Below are 19,873 nucleotides of genomic sequence, written 5' to 3'. Positions count from 1 at the left end.
TAGTAACGAGGTCAGGGATTTCAAAAACCAGTCTAACATAGAGAAAAAAAACCTTAATTTAAAATAGTAAATACTGTACGGGATCTACATAAAAAAAACTAAAAAAAATTGAAAAAGTATAAATACAGTCATGGCCGAAAGTGTTGACACCAGTGAAATTGTTTCAGAAAATGAAGTATTTCTCCCAGAAAATTACTGCAATTACACATGTTTTGTTACACAGAAAAAAAGGCAAAATGGACATGATTTAACAAAAAAATCCCAGAGATGGGCCGGGCAAAATTGTTGACACCCTCAACTTAACCCCTTCATGACCCCAGCTTTTTTCGGTTTTGCGTTTCGTTTTTCGCTCCCCTTCTTCCCAGAGCCATAACTTTTTTTTTCTGTCAATATGGCCATGTGAGAGCTTATTTTTTTGCGGGATAAGTTGTACTTTTGAACGACAACATTGGTTTTACCATGTCATGTACTTGAAAATGTGAAAAAAATTCCAAGTGTGGTGAAATTGCAAAAAAGTGCAATATCACACTTGTTTTGGGCTTTTTTGCTAGGTTCACTAAATGCTAAAACTGACCTGTAATTATGATTCTCCAGGTCATTGCATGTTCATAGACACCAAACATGTCTAGGTTTTTTTTATCTAAGTGGTGAAAAAAAATTCCAAAGTTTGCTAAAAAAAATAAAGAAGAAAAAGTGGTGCCATTTTCCGATACCCGTAGCGTCTCCATTTTTCGTGATCTGGGGTTGGTTGTGGGCTTATTTTTTGTGTGCCGAGCTGACGTTTTTAATTATACTATTTTGGTGCAGATACTTCAATCGCCCGCTATTGTATTTTAATGCAATGTCACGACAACCAAAAAAATGTAATTCTGGCGTTTTTACTTTTTTTTATCGCTACGCCATTTAACAATCAGGTTAATCTTTTTTTATTGATAGATCGGGCGATTTTGAACGCGGCGATACCAAATATGTGTTGGTTTTATTTTTTTTATTGTTTTATTTTGAATGGGGCGAAAGGGGGGTGATTTCAACTTTTATATATTTTTAATTTTTTTCATATTTTTAAAAACATTTTTTTTTTGGCACGCTTCAATAGCCTCCATGGGAGGCTAGAAGCTGCCACAACTTGATCGGCTCAGCTACATAAAGGCAATGTTCAGATCGCCCCTATGTAGCAGAATTACAGCATTGCTATGAGCGCCGACAACTGGGTGGTGCTCATAGAAAACCGGCATCAACAACCATAGACGTCTCAAGGAGACCTCTGGTTGTTATGCCTACGCGCCGATGACCCCCGATCACGTGACGAGAGCAGAAAGGGGTCAATATTTGGTTGCACACCCTTTGGATTAAATAACTGCAATCAATTACTTCCTATAACCATCATCAAGCTTCTTACACCACTGCACCAGGTCTCTCATATTTGAAGGGTGCCTTCTCCCAACAGCAATTTTAACATTTCTCCACAAGTGTTCAATGGGATATACTGTAGATCTGGACTCATTACTGGACATGTCAGAACTCTCCAATGCTTTGTTTCCATTCATTTCTGGGTGCCTTTTGAAGTATGTTTGGGGTCATTGTCCTGCCAGAAGACTCATGAACTAGGATGCAAACCCAGCTTTCTGATACTGGGCACTACACAGTGACCCAAAATCCATTGGTAATCTTCAGATTTCATGATGCTTTGCACACAGTCAAGGCACCAAGTGCCACAGGCAGCAAACTCCCTGTTAGGGCTGGCGGAACGCACCAAATAATATAAAGGAAGATATATGGTGCCCGGGGTCCACCGTGCAGAGATGACACATGCTGCTCGGTAATGGCGGACTATATGGCAGTATAATGTGAACACACATGGCTTAACTTCACCCGGTAAGTAAGGAGGCAAACCCTGTTGCTTCACAGGGCTGCAATACTGCTGAGTGAACGCTAGTGTTAGGTCACAGGACTCTGCCCCAAGGACACAGGGTTAGCGTCCCTCTAGACCCACTAGCGCTCGGCGCCACAACTGCGGTGCCAGGGAAAAACCTAAATAATAAAGACTTAGTGCACTGAGTGAGTGCAGCGCCGTTCTGGCGGACGCCACTAACCATCCTAGCTAGGGACCGGAAAGCGCACTAGATGCACACGGCGCCGCACTGGCGGATGCTGCAGAGATGATGCAGTATGATCGTGCCTTGTGCAGGATGGCACCAACTGGCGCTAGTCAGCTCCAACACCCAAACTACATACAACAATGCTAGGGAGGGAATTGTTTAGGAGCTTTCACCAAATATCAAACACTCATTCACACACACAATATTAGTTTTATACTAGCGCATGGCCAAGCGGCCATGCAGACCTTATAGCGGCGTCCTTCCGGGACCTTCCCAGTGGTCCAATCGGCTGCTTCAGGACCTGAGCATGTGACCCCTGACCTCCATTGGGAGGTCATCCCAAGGACATGCTCAACTGAGAAAAAGCAGGACTTAGCCCCAGGAGCGTCTGCACGCCGCTGACCACTGTTGGTTATAATAGCAGAACTAGGAATGACAGTAGTAACCAATTTTTTGGTCCTGGAAACAAGAAATGCCTTATCGTGGCTTCCAGGTATACATGAATTGGCCAATTTATGCGCTAAACTTTCTCAATTTTTCATATCTCTAGTGCAGTAATGCAATTCAATTTTCATATTTCATGTTTGCAAGCTTTGGTGTTACAGAGTGCTGCCTTTTTTGTTTGTGACAGTAGTAACTAGACGCATAGCATCAGTTTGAGCAAGATCCTGGGACCGGCGTCTCTGCTGAGCCGGCTCCTCTGCGGCTGGGGAAAAATGGGAGACCGCAGAGGACAGGGTTCTAGATTCCCCCTGTGCAGTGCCGGGAACTCGCCACCTAACACTCCCTAAAACATCTTTAACCCCTTAATCCCATTTGACGTACTATCCCGTCAAGGTGACCTGGGACTTAATTCGCAGGGACGGGATAGTACGTCATAGCGATCGTCCGCACTTACGGGGGAGCGCGGCCGGGTGTCAGCTGACTATCGCAGCAATCACGGACTGCCCCCGGCACATTAACCCCAGGCACACTGCGATCTAACAGAATCGCAGTGTTCCGGCGGTATAGGGAAGCATCGCGCAGGGAGGGGGCTCCCTGCATGCATCCCTGAGACCCTCGGAGCAACGCGATGTGATCGCGTTGCTCCAAAGGTCTCCTACCTTCTTCTCCCTGCAGGCCCTGGATCCAAAATGGCCAAGGGGCTGCATCCGGGTCCTGCAGGGAGATGGCTTCCAAGCGCCCGCTCAGAGCAGGCGCAGGGAAGCCTCCCTGCTGTGCACGTCAGATCGCTGATCTGACACAGTGCACAGCAAAGTGTCAGGTCAGCGATCTGTCACTTTACTGTGATGTCTCCCCCTGGGGCAAAGTAAAAAAGTAAAAAAAAAGATATTAAGATGTGTAAAAAAAAAAATCCTAAATAAATAAATGAAAAAAATTATTGTTCCAATAAATACATTCCTTTATCTAAATAAAAAAAAACAATAAAAGTACACATAATTAGTATAGCCGCGTCCGTAATGACCCGACCTATAAAACAGTCCCACTAGTTAACCCCTTCAGTGAACACTGTAAAAAAAAATTAAAAAAACGAGGCAAAAAACAACCCTTTATTATCATACCGCCGAACAAAAAGTGGAATAGCACGCGATCAAAAAGACGGATATAAATAATCATGGTACCGCTGAAAATGTCATCTTGTTCCACAAAAAACTAGTCACCATACAGCATCATCAGTGAAAAAATAAAAAAGTTATAGTCCTCAGAACAAAGCGATGCAAAAATAATTCTTTTTTCTATAAAATAGTTTTTATCGTATAAAAGCTCCAAAACATAAAAAAATAACCTAAATGAGGTATCGCTGCAATCGCACTGACTCGAAGAATAAAACTGCTTTATCCATTTTACCAAAGGCGGAACGGTATATACGACCCCCCCTAAAGAAATTCATGAATAGCTGGTTTTTGGTCATACTGCCTCACAAAAATCGGAATGAAAAAATGTCACGTGCCCGAAAATGTTACCAATAGAAACGTCAACTCATCCAGCAAAAAACAAGACCTCACATGACTCTGTGGACCAAAATATGGAAAAATTATTGCTCTCAATTTTGGTAACCCAAAAAAATATTTTTTGCAATAAAAAGCATCTATTAGTGTGTGACAGCTGTCTGTGCAGTCTAACAGGGTGCAGTGCTTTCCTTTCTTGGCTACTCTGTGAAGTAACAGAGCTAGTCTATACCGCCAAATAGTGCCACCATTTACTAGCAGCAGGTTCCCCTGCACAGTGGACCCCTGGCTGCGAACGCATCAATAATAATAAACATCTATATTTACTCGGTGCGTTCCGCTAGCCCTAACAGAATACTAGCGCCAGGGTCTGGCTAGTAAATGGCGGACATACAGCAGTCCTTGCGGTACATCCAGCAGCTGGAGGGTAGGTTGGCGGCTTTTGAGAGCACAACCTCAGCTGTGGATGTTACCGCAGTTGCTGTACAGGCTGCTAGCATGGCTGCAGCAACCTTGTCCATTGCCACCCCTGTTCCGACATTATCTCGCCTCCCGCTGCCAGAAAAATTTTCTGGAGATAGTAAATCTTGTATCGGTTTCGTGAGTCAGTGCTCTATATACCTCGAGCTACTGGCTGCACGTTTTCCCACAGAGCGGGCAAAGGTGGGATTTATTGTGTCTCTCTTGTTGGACAGGGCGCTGGAATGGGCTACGCCGCTGTGGGAGCGTGGCGATCATGTGGTGCAGAGTGCTCCGCTGTTCCTGAGCACTCTGAAACAGGTCTTTTTAGGACCTCGAGTCACCCATGACACAGCGCTCCAACTGCTGGCATTGACTCAGGGTTCGTCCTTGGTCAGCCATTTTGCTGTCCACTTCCGTACCCTAGCATCTGAACTGGAGTGGTCGGATAAAGCACTTATCCCCATATTTTGGAGGGGGCTGGCTGACCACGTGAAGGACGCTCTGGCTACTAGGGAGATTCCCGCCACACTGGAGGAGTTAATAGCTGTCTCCACTCGTATTGACCTCCGTTTTAACGAGCGGAGGTTAGAGCGAGCCCAGTGTAGGCAGAGGTTTCGGCTGGCTCCCACCTTCACCAAACCTCTGGAATCTCCAGTCCTGGTCCCTGAGTCACATGAGGCCATGGAAGTGTCACGAGCGGGATCTAAGTCCCGGACCGCTTGTGCACTCAAAGTCTGTCATGTTTGCCAGCAGTCAGGACATCTTGTCACCAGATGTTCCCAGCGGTCGAGGAAACGTCAGCGTCTAGTGGTAGTAGGTAGAGGTACACTAGACACGGCGACGTTTGCCTCCAAATTGTCCTTTAAGGTGAAAATTACTATAGGCTCATCCACCCACTCGGTGGAGCTCTGTGTGGATTCTGGGGCGGAGGGCAATTTTATGTCTTCTGCCTTCGCCCAACGTCACGCAATACCCCTGATGATGCTAGCTCAGCCAGTGACGGTACAAGTGGTGAATGGGTCGACACTGCCCTCACAGATAACACACCAGACCATCCCTTTTACTCTGTCCATGTCGCCATCCCATCAGGAGATTATATCTCTGCTCGTCATTCCTGAGGGAATTGATGAGGTGCTGTTGGGGATAACATGGCTACGGTACCACTCTCCTCATATCGAGTGGTCCTCAGGCAGAATTCTGGGATGGGGTGAATAATTGTGGGGGTAGGTGTCAGAGGGAATGCGTTCATGTTGCTACTACTGAGGTACCCGCAGATCTATCCTCTCTCCCCAAGCAATATTGGCCCTATGCGGACGTGTTCTCCAAAAAGGCGTCGGAGACCCTTCCGCCCCACCGCCCCTATGACTGTCCTATTGATCTCTTGCCTGGTGCTGAGCCTCCCCGGGGTCGAGTCTATCCGTTATCTCTCCCGGAGACAGAGGAAATGTCTCAGTACATTCAAGAGAATCTGGCTAGAGGGTTCATCAGGAAGTCAGTGTCACCTGCAGGGGCTGGGTTCTTCTTCGTACAGAAGAAGAACAGGGAACTATGTCTATGCATAGATTACAGGGGTCTTAACGCCATCACCGTTAAGAATAAGTATCCTCTGCCCCTGATATCGGAGCTCTTTGATAGGCTTCGGGGAGCAAGGGTATTCACAAAATTAGATCTGCGGGGTGCTTACAACCTGATTCGCATCCATGAGGGGGACGAATGGAAGACGGCTTTTAACACCAGGGATGGGCACTATGAATATCTGGTGATGCCCTTCGGGCTATGTAATGCCCCAGACGTTTTCCAAGACTTTGTTAACGATATCTTCCAGGATATGCTCTCCACCTCGGTCGTTGTCTATCTGGATGATATTCTCTTCTACTCTCTAGGTATTGACTCCCACCGGAGAGATGTTGGCAGAGTCTTTGACCTCTTACGGGCAAATTCTCTCTATGCAAAGTTGGAGAAGTGTATGTTTGAGCAGGAGTCTTTCCCTTTCCTGGGCAATATAATCTCCGCCCAGGGATTGGCTATGGATCCTGCCAAACTACAGGCTGTGATGGACTGGCAAGAACCCCATTCTCTTAAAGCGGTGCAGCGCTTTATGGGGTTCATTAATTACTATCGCCAGTTCATTCCCCACTTCTCCACTTTGGTAGCTCCCTTGGTAGCCCTCACCAAGAAGGGAGCAAATCCCAAATTGTGGTCTGAAGAGGTCTCCAAGGCCTTCTCTTCTGCTAAGTCGCATTTTGCTAGCGCTCCCATCCTACATCGCCCCGATGTAGATAAGCCATTTATCATGCAGGTGGATGCCTCATCCGTTGGTGCTGGAGCAGTCTTTTTCCAAAAGGATGCTCAAGGTCGGAAGCATCCTTGCTTCTTCTTTTCTAAGACCTTCTCACCAGCAGAGAGGAATTATTCCATCGGGGACAGGGAGTTGCTAGCCATGAAGTTGGCTTTCTCTGTGTGGAGACATGTCTTGGAGGGGGCTCGCTTTCCCTTCCAAGTATTCACAGACCACAAAAATTTGGTTTATTTACAGACTGCCCAGCGGCTAAATTCTCGCCAGGCCAGATGGTCCTTGTTCTTCTCTCGGTTTCATTTCACCCTCTATTTTCTTTCTGGGGAGAAGAACATTCGTGCCGATGCTCTCTCTCACTCCGTGGTATCATCTGAGGAGGAGGAAGAGGAGCCTCGGCTCATTGTCCCTTCCGAGAGCCTGAGAACTGTGGCCCCGGTTTCGCTAGAGTCTGTGCCTCCAAGCAAGACTTCTGTACCTTCGAGTTTGCATCCGGAGGTTCTCTCTTGGGCTCACTTGTCTAGGGTGGGTGGACATTTCGGGACCAAAAGGACATCTGGGTTACTGGCGAGGACATATTGGTGGCCTCATATGGTCCATGACGTCGCAGACTATGTTCAGGCATGTGTCTCCTGCGCCAAGAACAAGTCTCCTCGTCAACGGCCAGCTGGGTTGCTTTACCCTCTGCCGGTGGCAGATAGGCCCTGGGAGATGGTCAGGGTGGATTTTGTGGTGGGCTTACCCAAGTCTCGTAGCTGCACCATTATTTGGGTGATCACTGACCATTTTTCCAAAATGGTGCACTTGGTGCCTCTTCCACGGCTACCTTCTGCACGGGCTCTGGCGGCGTTGTTTATCAAACACATATTTTGTCTACATGGTATGCCGGACAAAATTGTCAGTGACCGGGGTCCCCAGTTTGCGTCTCGATTCTGGAGAGAGCTTTGTCGTCTACTCAGCATTGAGTTGAATCTCTCCTCAGCATATCATCCCGAGACGAATGGGTTGGTAGAGAGGGCCAACCAGACCCTGGTCACATATCTGTGACATTTTGTCTCTGCCAGGCAGGATGACTGGGCATCCTTGCTACCGTGGGCGGAGTTTGCGCTTAACAACGCTGTAGCCGACTCCACCAGTCAAACTCCTTTCCTCCTTAATTATGGCCAGCATCTGCGGGTTCCTGTGCCTATGCCCGTGTCTTCTGCTGACTCCAGGGTGGCAGACTGGGCAGTGGCAAAGAGAGAATGAGGTCCGATGCACATCGGCGCCCTGCTCCGACCTTTGCTCCTGGCGACTTAGTGTGGCTCTCCGCCTGTAACATCAGGCTGCGTGTTGAGTCCACTAAGTTTGCACCTCGCTACTTGGGTCCCTTCAAGGTCCTCGAACAGGTTAACCCTGTGGTCTACCGTCTGGCCCTTCCTCCATGCCTAGGTATCACCGACACCTTTCATGTGTTCCTCCTTAAGCCCGTATACATGTCCCGGTTTTCTGAGTCATCTGCCGGGACATCGGGTTCGTCTACTGTTATGATCTGGTGGCCTAAGAGCAGCATGAGACGAACTCTGGAGAAGGTGGTACCTGTACTGACCGCAGACCCTGAACTTAACACCGCAACTAGAAGTAGCCGTGGAATGTACCTAGCGCTCCCTAGACATCTCGAGACAGCCGGAGGACTAATTACCCCTAGAGATAGAAAAGGGAAAACTATCTTGCCTCAGATAAAATCCCCAAAGGATAGACAGCCCCCCACAAATATTGACTGTGAGAGGAGAGGGAAAAGACATACACAGACGGAAATGAGAATTTAGCAAAGGAGGCCACTTCTAGCTAAATAGAAAGGATAGGACAGAGTACTATGCGGTCAGTATTAAAACACTAGAAAATATCCACCACAGAAAATACAAAATCTCCACAGCTAACTAAAGATATGGAGGGGATATCTGCATCTCCAGAGATACCAGCTTGGCTAAACAAATCCTTATACAGACCAAGCTGGACAAACAAAAACATGGAAAAGAACTGAACAATAAGGCCACAGCATGTGGACAGCAAAAATCAAGGCCAGAACTTATCTTTGTTGAAATGAACTGCAAAGCAGAAGAGACCAGGCAGGGATGTGAATCCTCCAGGAACAATGGACAACTGGCACTGACTAAAGGGTGAAGCAAGACTAAATAGCCCAGTCAAAATTGCAAAAAGTGAACACACCTGATAAATGCTGCGATTCAGAGACAGCAGCGCTACCACTTACAACCACCGGAGGGAGCCCAAGAGCAGAATTCACAACAGTCTACAGACGATTACGAGGCGAACGCTATTTTGGGGTGCAAGGTGGTACGTGGCAAAAAATTTTATTTGGTGGACTGGAAGGGTTATGGTCTTGAGAGCCTGCTGAGCACATTCAGGCTCCGCAGCTCATTGCTGCCTTCGAGCGTGGCGAGGCCCAGGGGGGGGGCCCTATGTTAGGGGTCAAGTTCCCGCCTCTGCACAGGGGGAATTTGGGGCCATCTCCGCTGCGGTCTCCCATTCTCCTCCTGCCGCAGTGGAGCCTGCTCAGCAGAGACGTCAGACCCAGCGTCTCGCTCAGTCTGACACTGTACAAAGGGTTACTGCTGCTTTTCCAGCTTCTGCCATTGAAGCCAGTGCTGGGCAGTGGCGAGCAGACGCTTCTGGGACTAAGTCCTGCTTTTCTCGTTCTGAGCATGCCCAGAGTAAGATCTCTCAGTGGAGATCGAGGGTCACATGTTCAGGTACTGCAGCTAAATCCATTGGTCCTCCAGGAAGGTCCTGAAGGTGCTCAGGCTCTGTAGCAGCCTCTCATTGGTCCTTCTAGGAAGGTCCTGTACTTGCTGCAGCTATTTAAGGCTCTCATGACCGCACGGCCATGCGCTAGTATTGAATCAGTTACGTGCTTGCGCCAGTGTGGTCACATTTATGTGTGTTCAGGGACTCAGCTGAAATAAGCCCCTAGAATGCCGGCACGTCCGTCGAGGAGATTGTGTGTGTAGATTTAGGGCCCCGGCTGAAATAAGCCCCTAGAATACCGGCTCCTCCGGTGAGGAGATTGTATGTTTGCATGACCACTGACTACTCTCTGATGGGCAGTTAGCCTGTGCTCCTGTGAAGTCTAACAGGGAGCAGTGCTTTCCTTTCTTGGCTACTCTTTGAAGTAACAGAGCTAGTCTATACCGCCAAATAGTGCCACCATTTACTAGCAGCAGGTTCCCCTGCAAGGTGGACCCCGAGCTGCGAACGCATCAATAATAATAAACATCTATATGTACTTGGTGCATTCCACTAGCCCTAACAGCGTCCCATCTCAATTCCAGCCAATTTTGCATTGAAAAGTCAAACGGCGCTCCTTCCCTTCCGAGCGCTGCCATGCACCCAAACAGTGGTTTTCCCCCACATATGGGGTATCAGCATACTCAGGACAAATTGCACAACAACTCTTGGGGTACAATTTCTTCTGGTACCCTTGAAAAAATAAAAAATTGGGGGCGAAATGTTCATTTTTGTGAAAAAATATTATTTTTTATTTTTACAGCTCTACATTATAAACTTCTGTAAAGCACTTGGTGGGTCAAATCTAGATAAGTTCATTAGGGGGTCTACTTTCCAAAATGGTGTCACTTGTGGGGGGTTTCAATGATTAGGCACATCAGGGGCTCCCCAACGCAACATGGCGTCCCATCTCAATTCCAGCCAATTTTGCATTGAAAAGTCAAATGGCACTCCTTCCCTTCCGAGCTCTGCCGTGCACCCAAACAGTGGTTTACCCCCACATATTGGGTATCAGCGTACTCAGGACAAATTACACAACAACGTTTGGGGTATAATTTATTCTGGTAACCTTGGGAAAAAAAATAATTGGGGGTGAAAATTTCATTTTTGTGAAAAAATATTATTTTTTATTTTTACAGCTCTGTATTATAAACTTTTGTGAAGCACTTGGTGGGTCAAAGTGCTCACCACACATCTAGATTAGTTCCTTAGGGGGTATACTTTCCAAAATGGTGTCACTTGTGGGGGGTTTCAATGTTTAGGCACATCAGGGGCTCCCCAACGTAACATAGCGTCCCATCTCAATTCCAGCCAATTTTGCATTGAAAAGTCAAACGGCGCTCCTTCCCTTCCGAGCTCTGCCATGCACCCATACAGTGGTTTACCCCCACATTTGGGGTATCAGCGTACTCAGGACAAATTGCAAAACAACATTTGGGGTACAATTTCTTCTGGTACCCTTGGGAAAATAAAAAATTGGGGGTGAAATGTTCATTTTTGTGAAAAAATATTATTTTTTATTTTTACGGCTCTGCATTATAAACTTCTGTGAAGCACTTGGTGTGTCAAACTGCTCACCACACATCTAGATAAGTTCCTTAGGGGGTCTACTTTCCAAAATAATGTAACTTGTGGGGGTTTCAATGTTTAGGCACATTAGTGGCTCTCCAAGCGCAAGATGGCGTCCCATCTCAATTCCAGCCAATTTTGCATTGAAAAGTCAAATGGCACTCCTTCCCTTCCGAGCTCTGCCATGCGCCCAAACAGTGGTTTACTCCCACACATGGGGCATCCGGGTACTCAGGACAAATTGTACAACAACTTTTGGGGTCCATTTTCTACTGTTACCCTTGGTAAAATAAAACAAATTGGAGCTGAAGTTAATTTTTAGTGAAAAAAAATTAAATGTTCATTTTTTTTAAACATTCCAAAAATTCCTGTGAAACACCTGAAGGGTTAATAAACTTCTTGAATGTGGTTTTGAGCACCTTGAGGGGTGCAATTTTTAGAATAGTGTCACATTTGGGTATTTTCTATCATATAGACCACTCAAAATGACTTCAAATGTGACATGGTCCCAGAAAGAAAAATGGAGTTGTAAAAATGAGAAATTGCTGGTCAAATTTTAACCCTTATAACTCCCTAGCAAAAAAAATTTTGTTTCCAAAATTGTGCTGATGTAAAGTAGACATGTTGGAAATGTTACTTATTAAGTATTTTGTGTGACATATCACTGTGATTTAAGGGCAAAAAAATTCAAAGTTGGAAAATTGCTAAATTTTCGCCAAATTTTCATTTTTTCACAAATAAACGCAGGTAATATCAAAGAAATGTTGCCACTATCATAAAGTACAATATGTCTTGAGAAAACAGTGTGAGAATCACCAGGATCCGTTGAAGCGTTCCAGAGTTATAACCTCATAAGGGGACAGTGGTCAGAATTGTAAAAAATGGCCCGGTCATTAACGTGCAAACCACCCTCGGGGCTTAAGGGGTTAAACTTCAATCAAATTTGTCTGTAGGTACTGAGTTCTTTTCTTTATAGGCCTCATTCCATTTTCTGTAAACCGTAGAATGATGTGCTTGACCAAAAACCTCTATCTTGGTCTCACCACAAGACAGACGCTTTCTCAGAATGATTTTGGTTTAATCACGTACATTTTGGCAAACTTCAGTCTATCTTTTCTATTTGTCTGTGTCAGTAATAAGGTCCTACTGGGTCTTTTGCCATAGCGTTTCGTTCATTCAAACCTTGACAGATAGTTTGCGCTGACACTGATGCCTCCTAAGCCTGTAGGACAGCTTGAATTTCTTTGGAACTTGATTGGAGTTGCTTATCCACCATCCGGAGTATCCTGCATTGTTTCCTTTCATTAATTTTTCTCTGCCATCCATGTCAAGGGAAATTAGATACAGTTTCATGGTTTGTAAACTTCTTGATTATGTTGCGCACTGTGGACAAAGGAACTTCAAGATTTCTGGAAATGGACTTGTAACCTTGAGATTGTTGATAATTTTCAAGAATTTTGGTTCTCAAGTACTCAGACAGTTTTGTTCTCCGTTTTCTGTTCTTCATGCTTCAGGTGGCACACACAAACGCACAATGCAAAGATTGAATCAACTTCTCCCCATTTTAGCTGGTTTCAGGTGTGTTTTCTTATTGCCCACACCTGTTACTTGCCACAGGTCAGTTTGAATGAGCATCAAATGCCTGAAACAAAGTTGTTTACCCACAATTTTGGAAAGGTGCCAACAATTTTTCCTGGCTCATTTTGTTTTTTTGTCGTGAAATGATGGTCCAATTTGCCTTATTTTCAAATTTTTTTGTGTTGTTCCAATACACACAAAGGAAATAAATGTGTATAACAAAATATGTATAATTGCAATAATTTTCTGGGAAAAATGCTTCATTTTTTGCAACAATTTCAAGGGTGCCAACACTTTTGTCCATGACTGTATATATATTCATGAAATATTCAAACATGGATATGAGAAGAGGATACAGAGGTAAGGGAGTGATTGGATGTCTACTATGGTATCTCTGTAGGACCTCGACATCTTCCCTACCTGGCTGCAGAGTTTGACACCCTAAAAAACAACTCAAGAAATGACGCTTACACTCTCCGTTGACTGCCCTTATTGTGCCCTGTTAATACCTATAGATCAACTCTCAAACATGTGTGCTACACCACACAATAACATAGGACACACAAAATAAAAAAAAAACAGTAATGTGACATAGAAAATATGCCACCACATTCTCTTAAACAATCATAGGCAGATATAAGCACCAATTCAATGATATCACACATATTGTACTTGTGGAAAATATACATCTCACATAAAAATCACGTATTTCCTAATGAATCGTGGACCAGCAGAAGGCCCAACAACAACAGTCAAGACTCAAAAATAAAGTGAAAACTTTCCTTAGTTGATGTCCAAGGTTATGGCCTCGACACATTTCTCCTCCCTGTTAAGGTTCATAAGGAGGCAAGGAAAAAATTTACTTAGAAATGTTGGCAGATGCTGCTGTGGCACCACCAAATAAATGTTTTCTTTGCTGAAAAAGAGAATGGCCAGCACCTTCAAAAATCATACACTTATCTAATGCCGCTAGGAAAAAATATATATAATTAAACATGAGGTTCTTAGTTTAACATTCTGATCAGACTGTATGAAGCCCACTGCCACTTCACGACGAACCTCTTATTGGGTCCATATCACCTGATCAACGGAGCTGTGTGTCGGCCATTGTTGTTGTAGTTTTGTGCTGGCGGGGCGGTGCAGTCTGAAGTCATGGGGACTTTGCCTTGCAGCATGGGCGCTGTGAGGCACCAGACCATCAGCCCTGCCGCTGCATTGTTGCTGTTGCAGTGGTCGGCGCATAGCTCCGCTCCAATAGGACGATAAGGACCCATTAAGAAGTTTGCCGTACTGTGGCAGTGGGCTTCATACAGTCTGATCAGAATGTTTAACTAAGAAACTCATGTTCAGTTACATATATTTTGGCCTAGCGGCATTAGATCAATGTATGATTTTTGGAGGTGCTGTCTTTTCTCTTTTTCAGCAAATAAATATTAATGTCTTTTTTGTGTATCAATACAATTTGGACTTTTGCTATGGAGCCTCATGATTTCTAAATACGCCTCGGTGTATGCACTAATAGAGCAAATAGGGGATGTCCTCTTCTTTAGGATAACACACAAGACTTTCTATTAGCCTGCCTTCCATTACCACAGTGAGTAGTTCTTCTTTCCCTCCATATTAGTTGTAGTGTCGGCATCCCTGCACAATTCCTATCCTCCTTTCCCCCGGAAAGGGATGACGACTCACTCACCGCACTGCTGCTGCAGTCTCCTGGGATCTGCGCACGTCTTACAGATCCCCTGGCACTGTGCTTAGAGGGTGTGCGGGCTCCCAATCTCTTAAAGATGCAGCACAAACCATCGTAAAGTGTCCCCAGCCAATGGCTGGGAGACTTATTATTTAAGGCACCTCCATCTGCTGGGAGGTGCCTGAGCAACATGTTCTGTCAGTTTGTCTGCACGCTGCCATGCTTCTTTTATACCAGCTGTGTCTGCCAGTACCTGGCATACCTTTCTGTTATGGTTCTCAATGGCAAGAGAACATAGCCCAGCATACATAGGAACTAGCTCTTGGAAGGATGGAAACTTAAACTGACCATGAACTAAACCTGCCGCACAACTAACAGTAGCCGGGTAGCGTAGCCTGCGTTTTATCCCTAGACGCCCAGCGCCGGCCGGAGGACTAACTAATCCTGGCAGAGGAAAATATAGTCCTGGCTCACCTCTAGAGAAATTTCCCCGAAAGGCAGACAGAGGCCCCCACATATATTGGCGGTGATTTAAGATGAAAATGACAAACGTAGTATGAAAATAGGTTTAGCAAAATCGAGGTCCGCTTACTAGATAGCAGGAAGACAGAAAGGGTACTTTCATGGTCAGCTGAAAACCCTATCAATACACCATCCTGAAATTACTTTAAGACTCTAGTATTAACTCATAACATCAGAGTGGCAATTTCAGATCACAAGAGCTTTCCAGACACAGAAACGAAACTGCAGCTGTGAACTGGAACAAAATGCAAAAAACAAACAAGGACAAAAGTCCGACTTAGCTGGAAGTTGTCTGGTAGCAGGAACATGCACAGAAAGGCTTCTGATTACAATGTTGACCGGCATGGAAGTGACAGAGGAGCAAGGTTAAATAGCGACTCCCACATCCTGATGGGAACAGGTGAACAGAGGGGATGATGCACACAAGTTCAATTCCACCAGTGGCCACCGGGGGAGCCCAAAATCCAATTTCACAACACCTTTCTGTATACCAGCCATGCCTGCCAGCACCTGCCATGCCTGTATAACACCTGTGCCAGCCTGAAGCTGCCATGCCTTCCTATATACCAGCCATGCCTTCCTGTATACCAGCCATACCTTCATGTATAACAGCTGTGCTTCCTGTATCCCAGCTGTGTCTGCCAACACCTGGCATTCCTGTTTACCTGCTATGCCTGCCTGTACCAGCCTAGCCTTCCCATTCCTGGCCGTTCCAGCTTTCTGCCCCTTGGGGGTCAGCAGTCGAGTGTCTGAGGTCTGTCTTGGAGTAGCACCTGGCGTCCATCTGGAGCCAAAAGTAACCACACTATCATGGCTCTAGCGAAGAGTCATGAGTTCGCCTAGTCATGCCCTTCCAGATCCTCCTCGGTTTACGGCAAAGTGGTTTCCACTATTACATACATTACATTTGTAATTGGTAGATTTCATGCAAATAATTGTTAACAAATAGGAAGTTTTCTATATGTTGCAGTTTCTGACTTATACCAGTTTCTTCCACAGCATCCTCCATTTTTTTCTACATAATATTCTTCCATTACCTGTTGTATTGTACTGTACGCCTTGGAAGTATTCTGGGCAAGGCCTGGCCACCAATTGTCCAGGCGGTGTGTGCGGCCAGCATGTTCCGATCATATCAATAGACATATTACAGGCAAGACCTGAAAAGGAACAATGTAAATATAAATTATATGTCAATATAAAAAGAGATCACTTCACAGTCTTGAAATTATATGTGTAAAGTGCATGTGGGAACAATGGCAGCAGAAAGATCTCAGGGTGCAATGGCTGTGGTAATCACAGGATGCCATTCCTATTGTTAGTAGAGTAGAGTGGATGCACCGCAATCAGTTTTCGATAGGAAAATCAGTAAATGCAATTTTCAATTCTACATCAGCTAAGCTATGACAGTAATGTCCTAATTCATCAGTGTTACAGTAATGGTGGCCATGCACAATTTTTGGAGATATGACTATATTTGATATATTCTACTATGCACATAGCTATTGTCATAGCAACTGCTATAGGGCCCAGAGACTGATGGAGGTCACTCTGGTTTGGGAAGTCATAACGTGAGCCATTTCTCTAGTATGGTTTCTCCCTAGCTTTACTACCAATGAATTGCCTTCTTTAAAAATGAATTCCTGATTTCCCTTTAAGGCCATGCAGCTCTACTTATAACTACAGCCAATCATAGGCTGCCTTAAAGGGGTATTCTTATTTTATGAAATTGGTTTAGTTAGACAGCATTAAAATCAGCAAGTTTACAATTGACTTGCTTTTTTATCTGCTGTCTCTAAGACCAGTGTCTCTGCATTCCCTCCCCTAGCAGAGACACCCACGCTCTCACCACCACAGCCCTGTACCTCCTTCTCCTTCTCCTGTTGTTCTGCCTTGTGTCTGGCACATCTGCTCTCTGCCTCCCTCCCCTAGCAGAGATGCCAGCATACTCACTGCTATGGTCCTACATCCCATCCTCTTTCCCCAGTGGCTGCCCAGGGTCTGCACACTGCTTGCAGATCCTCAGGCACAGTGCTTAGGATGCGTGCACGGTCCCGGCTTCTTTAACCCCTTCATGACCTTGGGATTTTCCGTTTTTCCGTGTTCGTTTTTCACTCCCCTCATTCCCAGAGCCATAACTTTTTTATTTTTCCGTCAATTTGGCCATGTGAGGGCTTATTTTTTGCGGGATGAGTTGTAATTTTGAATGACGTCATTGGTTTTAGCATGTCATGTACTAGAAAACGGGAAAAAAATTCCAAGTGCAGTGAAATTGCAAAAAAAGTGCAGTCCCACACTTGTTTTTTGGTTGGCTTTTTTGCTAGGTTCACTAAATGCTAAAACTGACCTGCCATTACGATTCTCCAGCTCAGTTCGAGTTCATAGACACCTAACATGACTAGGTTATTTTTTACCTAAGTGGTGAAAAAAAATTCCAAAGTTTGCTAAAAAAAATAGAAAAATGCGCCATTTTCCGATACTCGTAGCGTCTCCATTTTTCAAGATCTGGGGTCAGTTGAGGGCTTATTTTTTGCGTGCCGAGCTGACATTTTTAAAGATAGCATTTTGGTGCAGATATGTTCTTTTGATCGCCCGTTATTGCATTTTAATGCAATGTCGCGGCGACCAAAAAAACATAATTCTGGCGTTTCAAATTTTTTTTCTCACTACGCCGTTTAGCGATCAGGTTAATGCTTTTTTTTATTGATAGATCGGGCGATTCTGAATGCGGCAATACCAAATATGTGTAGGTTTGATTTTTTTTTTATTGATTTATTTTTTTCACTTTTTAACTTTTTTTAACTTTTGCCATGCTTCAATAGCCTCCATGGGAGGCTAGAAGCAGGCACAGCGCGATCGCCTCTGCTACATAGCAGCGATCTGCTGTTCGCTGCTATGTAGCAGAAAATCAGGTGTGCTGTGAGCGCTGACCACAGGGTGGCGCTCACAGCTGCCGTGGATCAGTAACCATAGAGGTCTCAAGGACCTCTATGGTTACTATTCTGAAGCATCGCCGACCTCCGATCATGTGACGGGGGTCGGCGATGCCATCATTTCCGGCCGCCCGGCCGGATGCGGTAGTTAAATGCCGCTGTCTGCGTTTGACAGCGGCATTTAACTAGTTAATAGGCGCGGGCAGATCGCGATTCTGCCCGCGCCTATTACGGGCACATGTTAGCTGTTCAAAACAGCTGACATGTCCCGGCTTTGATGCGGGCTCACCGCCGGAGCCCGCATCAAAGCGGGGCTTCTGACCTCGGACGTACTATCCCATCCAAGGTCAGAAAGGGGTTAAGGGACAGTGCGCACCATCCTAAAGTGTCTCCAGCCAATGGCTGGGGAGCACTTTATATTTTAGGTGTGTTCGCAACATCTGTGTAAGTACTCAGGTCCCAGTGCTCGCCAGCCGGTCTATCAACCATGCCTACCAGCCTGTCTTGCTAAAAGTCGTGCCCGCCTGCTTGGCTATCAACCGATCCTGCCATTGCCCATATTCTCACCAGTCGGTCCCGTCTGCACCCGTGGTATCTGTCTCCTTACTCCACCTACCCGCATCTTTTGGACATTCCTTCTGGACATCCCAGCTACCCGTTCCTAGGGGGTCAGCTGAAATGTACCCAAGGTCAGTCCTGGAGTAGCACCTGGACTACCTCCCTTGTCTCTCCTCTGATCTCGGTATCGTATGCTGCTGCTTATCTGAGGTCAGATTGGGTGAGGCACCTAGTTACATCCCTCCAGGCCTTCCTCGGGCTCCGACACATTGGTTCCACCACCCAGCCCGTTACACTGTCATTCTTCTGCTATGAGAGCTTTTATCTTGAATAGTATACATCTTTTTGCCTCCGTGTGCCCCCATGGTGCCTGTGTCATGCCCATTTTGGTGGATTTGTGAAAAACTGGTGTGAAAACTGAGTTGCGCTTAAAATTTTCAAAGCTTTTATGCCAGAATTTTGGCGTGAAAGCTTAGATGAATCAGGCCCTTAATATTTTTTTTGGCACCGTTTGTTTGAGCAATCTTATGAATATTCACGATGCCCATCATAGTATAGTGATTTAAACCTCATTCAGATGTCTGTTTTTCACGTACATGTTCAGTATTTTTCACGGATGGAAAATGTACCCATTTAAGTCTATGAAGCTACTCAAAGACTTAAATAATTTTTGTTGTTGTTTATTATCAACTTCGATGTACGTTAATAATAAACCACATAGAAAAATCATTGTCCGCCTGAAATCTTCAATTGGTATTCATAAACATCGCAGTTAACCCACTTTGTCCTGTATTGCTTTTCCATATGATTAACTATTTGATTTTATGTCAAAAATACTCAAAAAATATCAATGTGATCTTTGCTTGTCCACATATGTTTGACCGTGTAATTAGGTCTTCACCATATTTTTTCAGCATCTCTAGATATTGGCTTGACATTCATTATAACATAATACTTCCAGACATCTAATGCTGAACACTTGGTAATGTATGTTGTGAATGTGATTTCACTAGGCCTGAAAGCAATAATATAATAGTGCATATCAGGCAAATTCAAGGTAATGTAATTTAGTATGACTGCCCTTTCTGTACATCTCATTATATAATTAGCCGGTGTTCGCAATGATTACATATAAATCAGGATTTCCTTCTTGAAGGTGTTAGACTCAAAACAGCATGAACATAAAGCGGCACCCTGGGCATCAGCCTTGTTATCTATTACCATAATCCAGCTTAGATCTTTCTCAGTGCCTTAATGTAAAAAAAAAAAGAAATCCCCAAAGTCAAGACACCAGAAGTGAATCATTTTAATTCCCAGGCCGCCCATTTTATGACTCACCTGTGAAGTTGGAACTATTCTGGAGATTTTCACACTGATCCTGGATAGAGGTTAGAGCAAGACTGACCCCTGCTGTGATGACCTTTAGAAAAAGACAGAGG

At 45.1% G+C, this 19,873-nt stretch overlaps 1 protein-coding gene across 1 annotated transcript in view; it reads right to left on the bottom strand.

Annotated features, from left to right (window-relative positions):
- The window catches only part of CRHR1 (corticotropin releasing hormone receptor 1), a 356,198-nt gene that overhangs the window by 176,404 nt on the left and 159,921 nt on the right, over positions 1-19,873 (bottom strand). Inside the window, exons 4-5 of the mRNA XM_077252715.1 lie at positions 19,773-19,854; positions 15,984-16,103 (exon numbers count right to left, since the gene is read on the bottom strand). Coding sequence (XP_077108830.1) covers positions 15,984-16,103; positions 19,773-19,854 — 202 coding nt within the window. The remainder of the gene's footprint in view (positions 1-15,983; positions 16,104-19,772; positions 19,855-19,873) is intronic.

The sequence above is a fragment of the Ranitomeya variabilis genome, chromosome 4 (genome assembly GCF_051348905.1).
Source record: "Ranitomeya variabilis isolate aRanVar5 chromosome 4, aRanVar5.hap1, whole genome shotgun sequence".
In the NCBI taxonomy this organism is placed as follows: domain Eukaryota; kingdom Metazoa; phylum Chordata; class Amphibia; order Anura; family Dendrobatidae; genus Ranitomeya; species Ranitomeya variabilis.
Note: the sequence above shows the minus strand (reverse complement) of the source record. Positions and strands in the feature narration are given on the sequence as shown.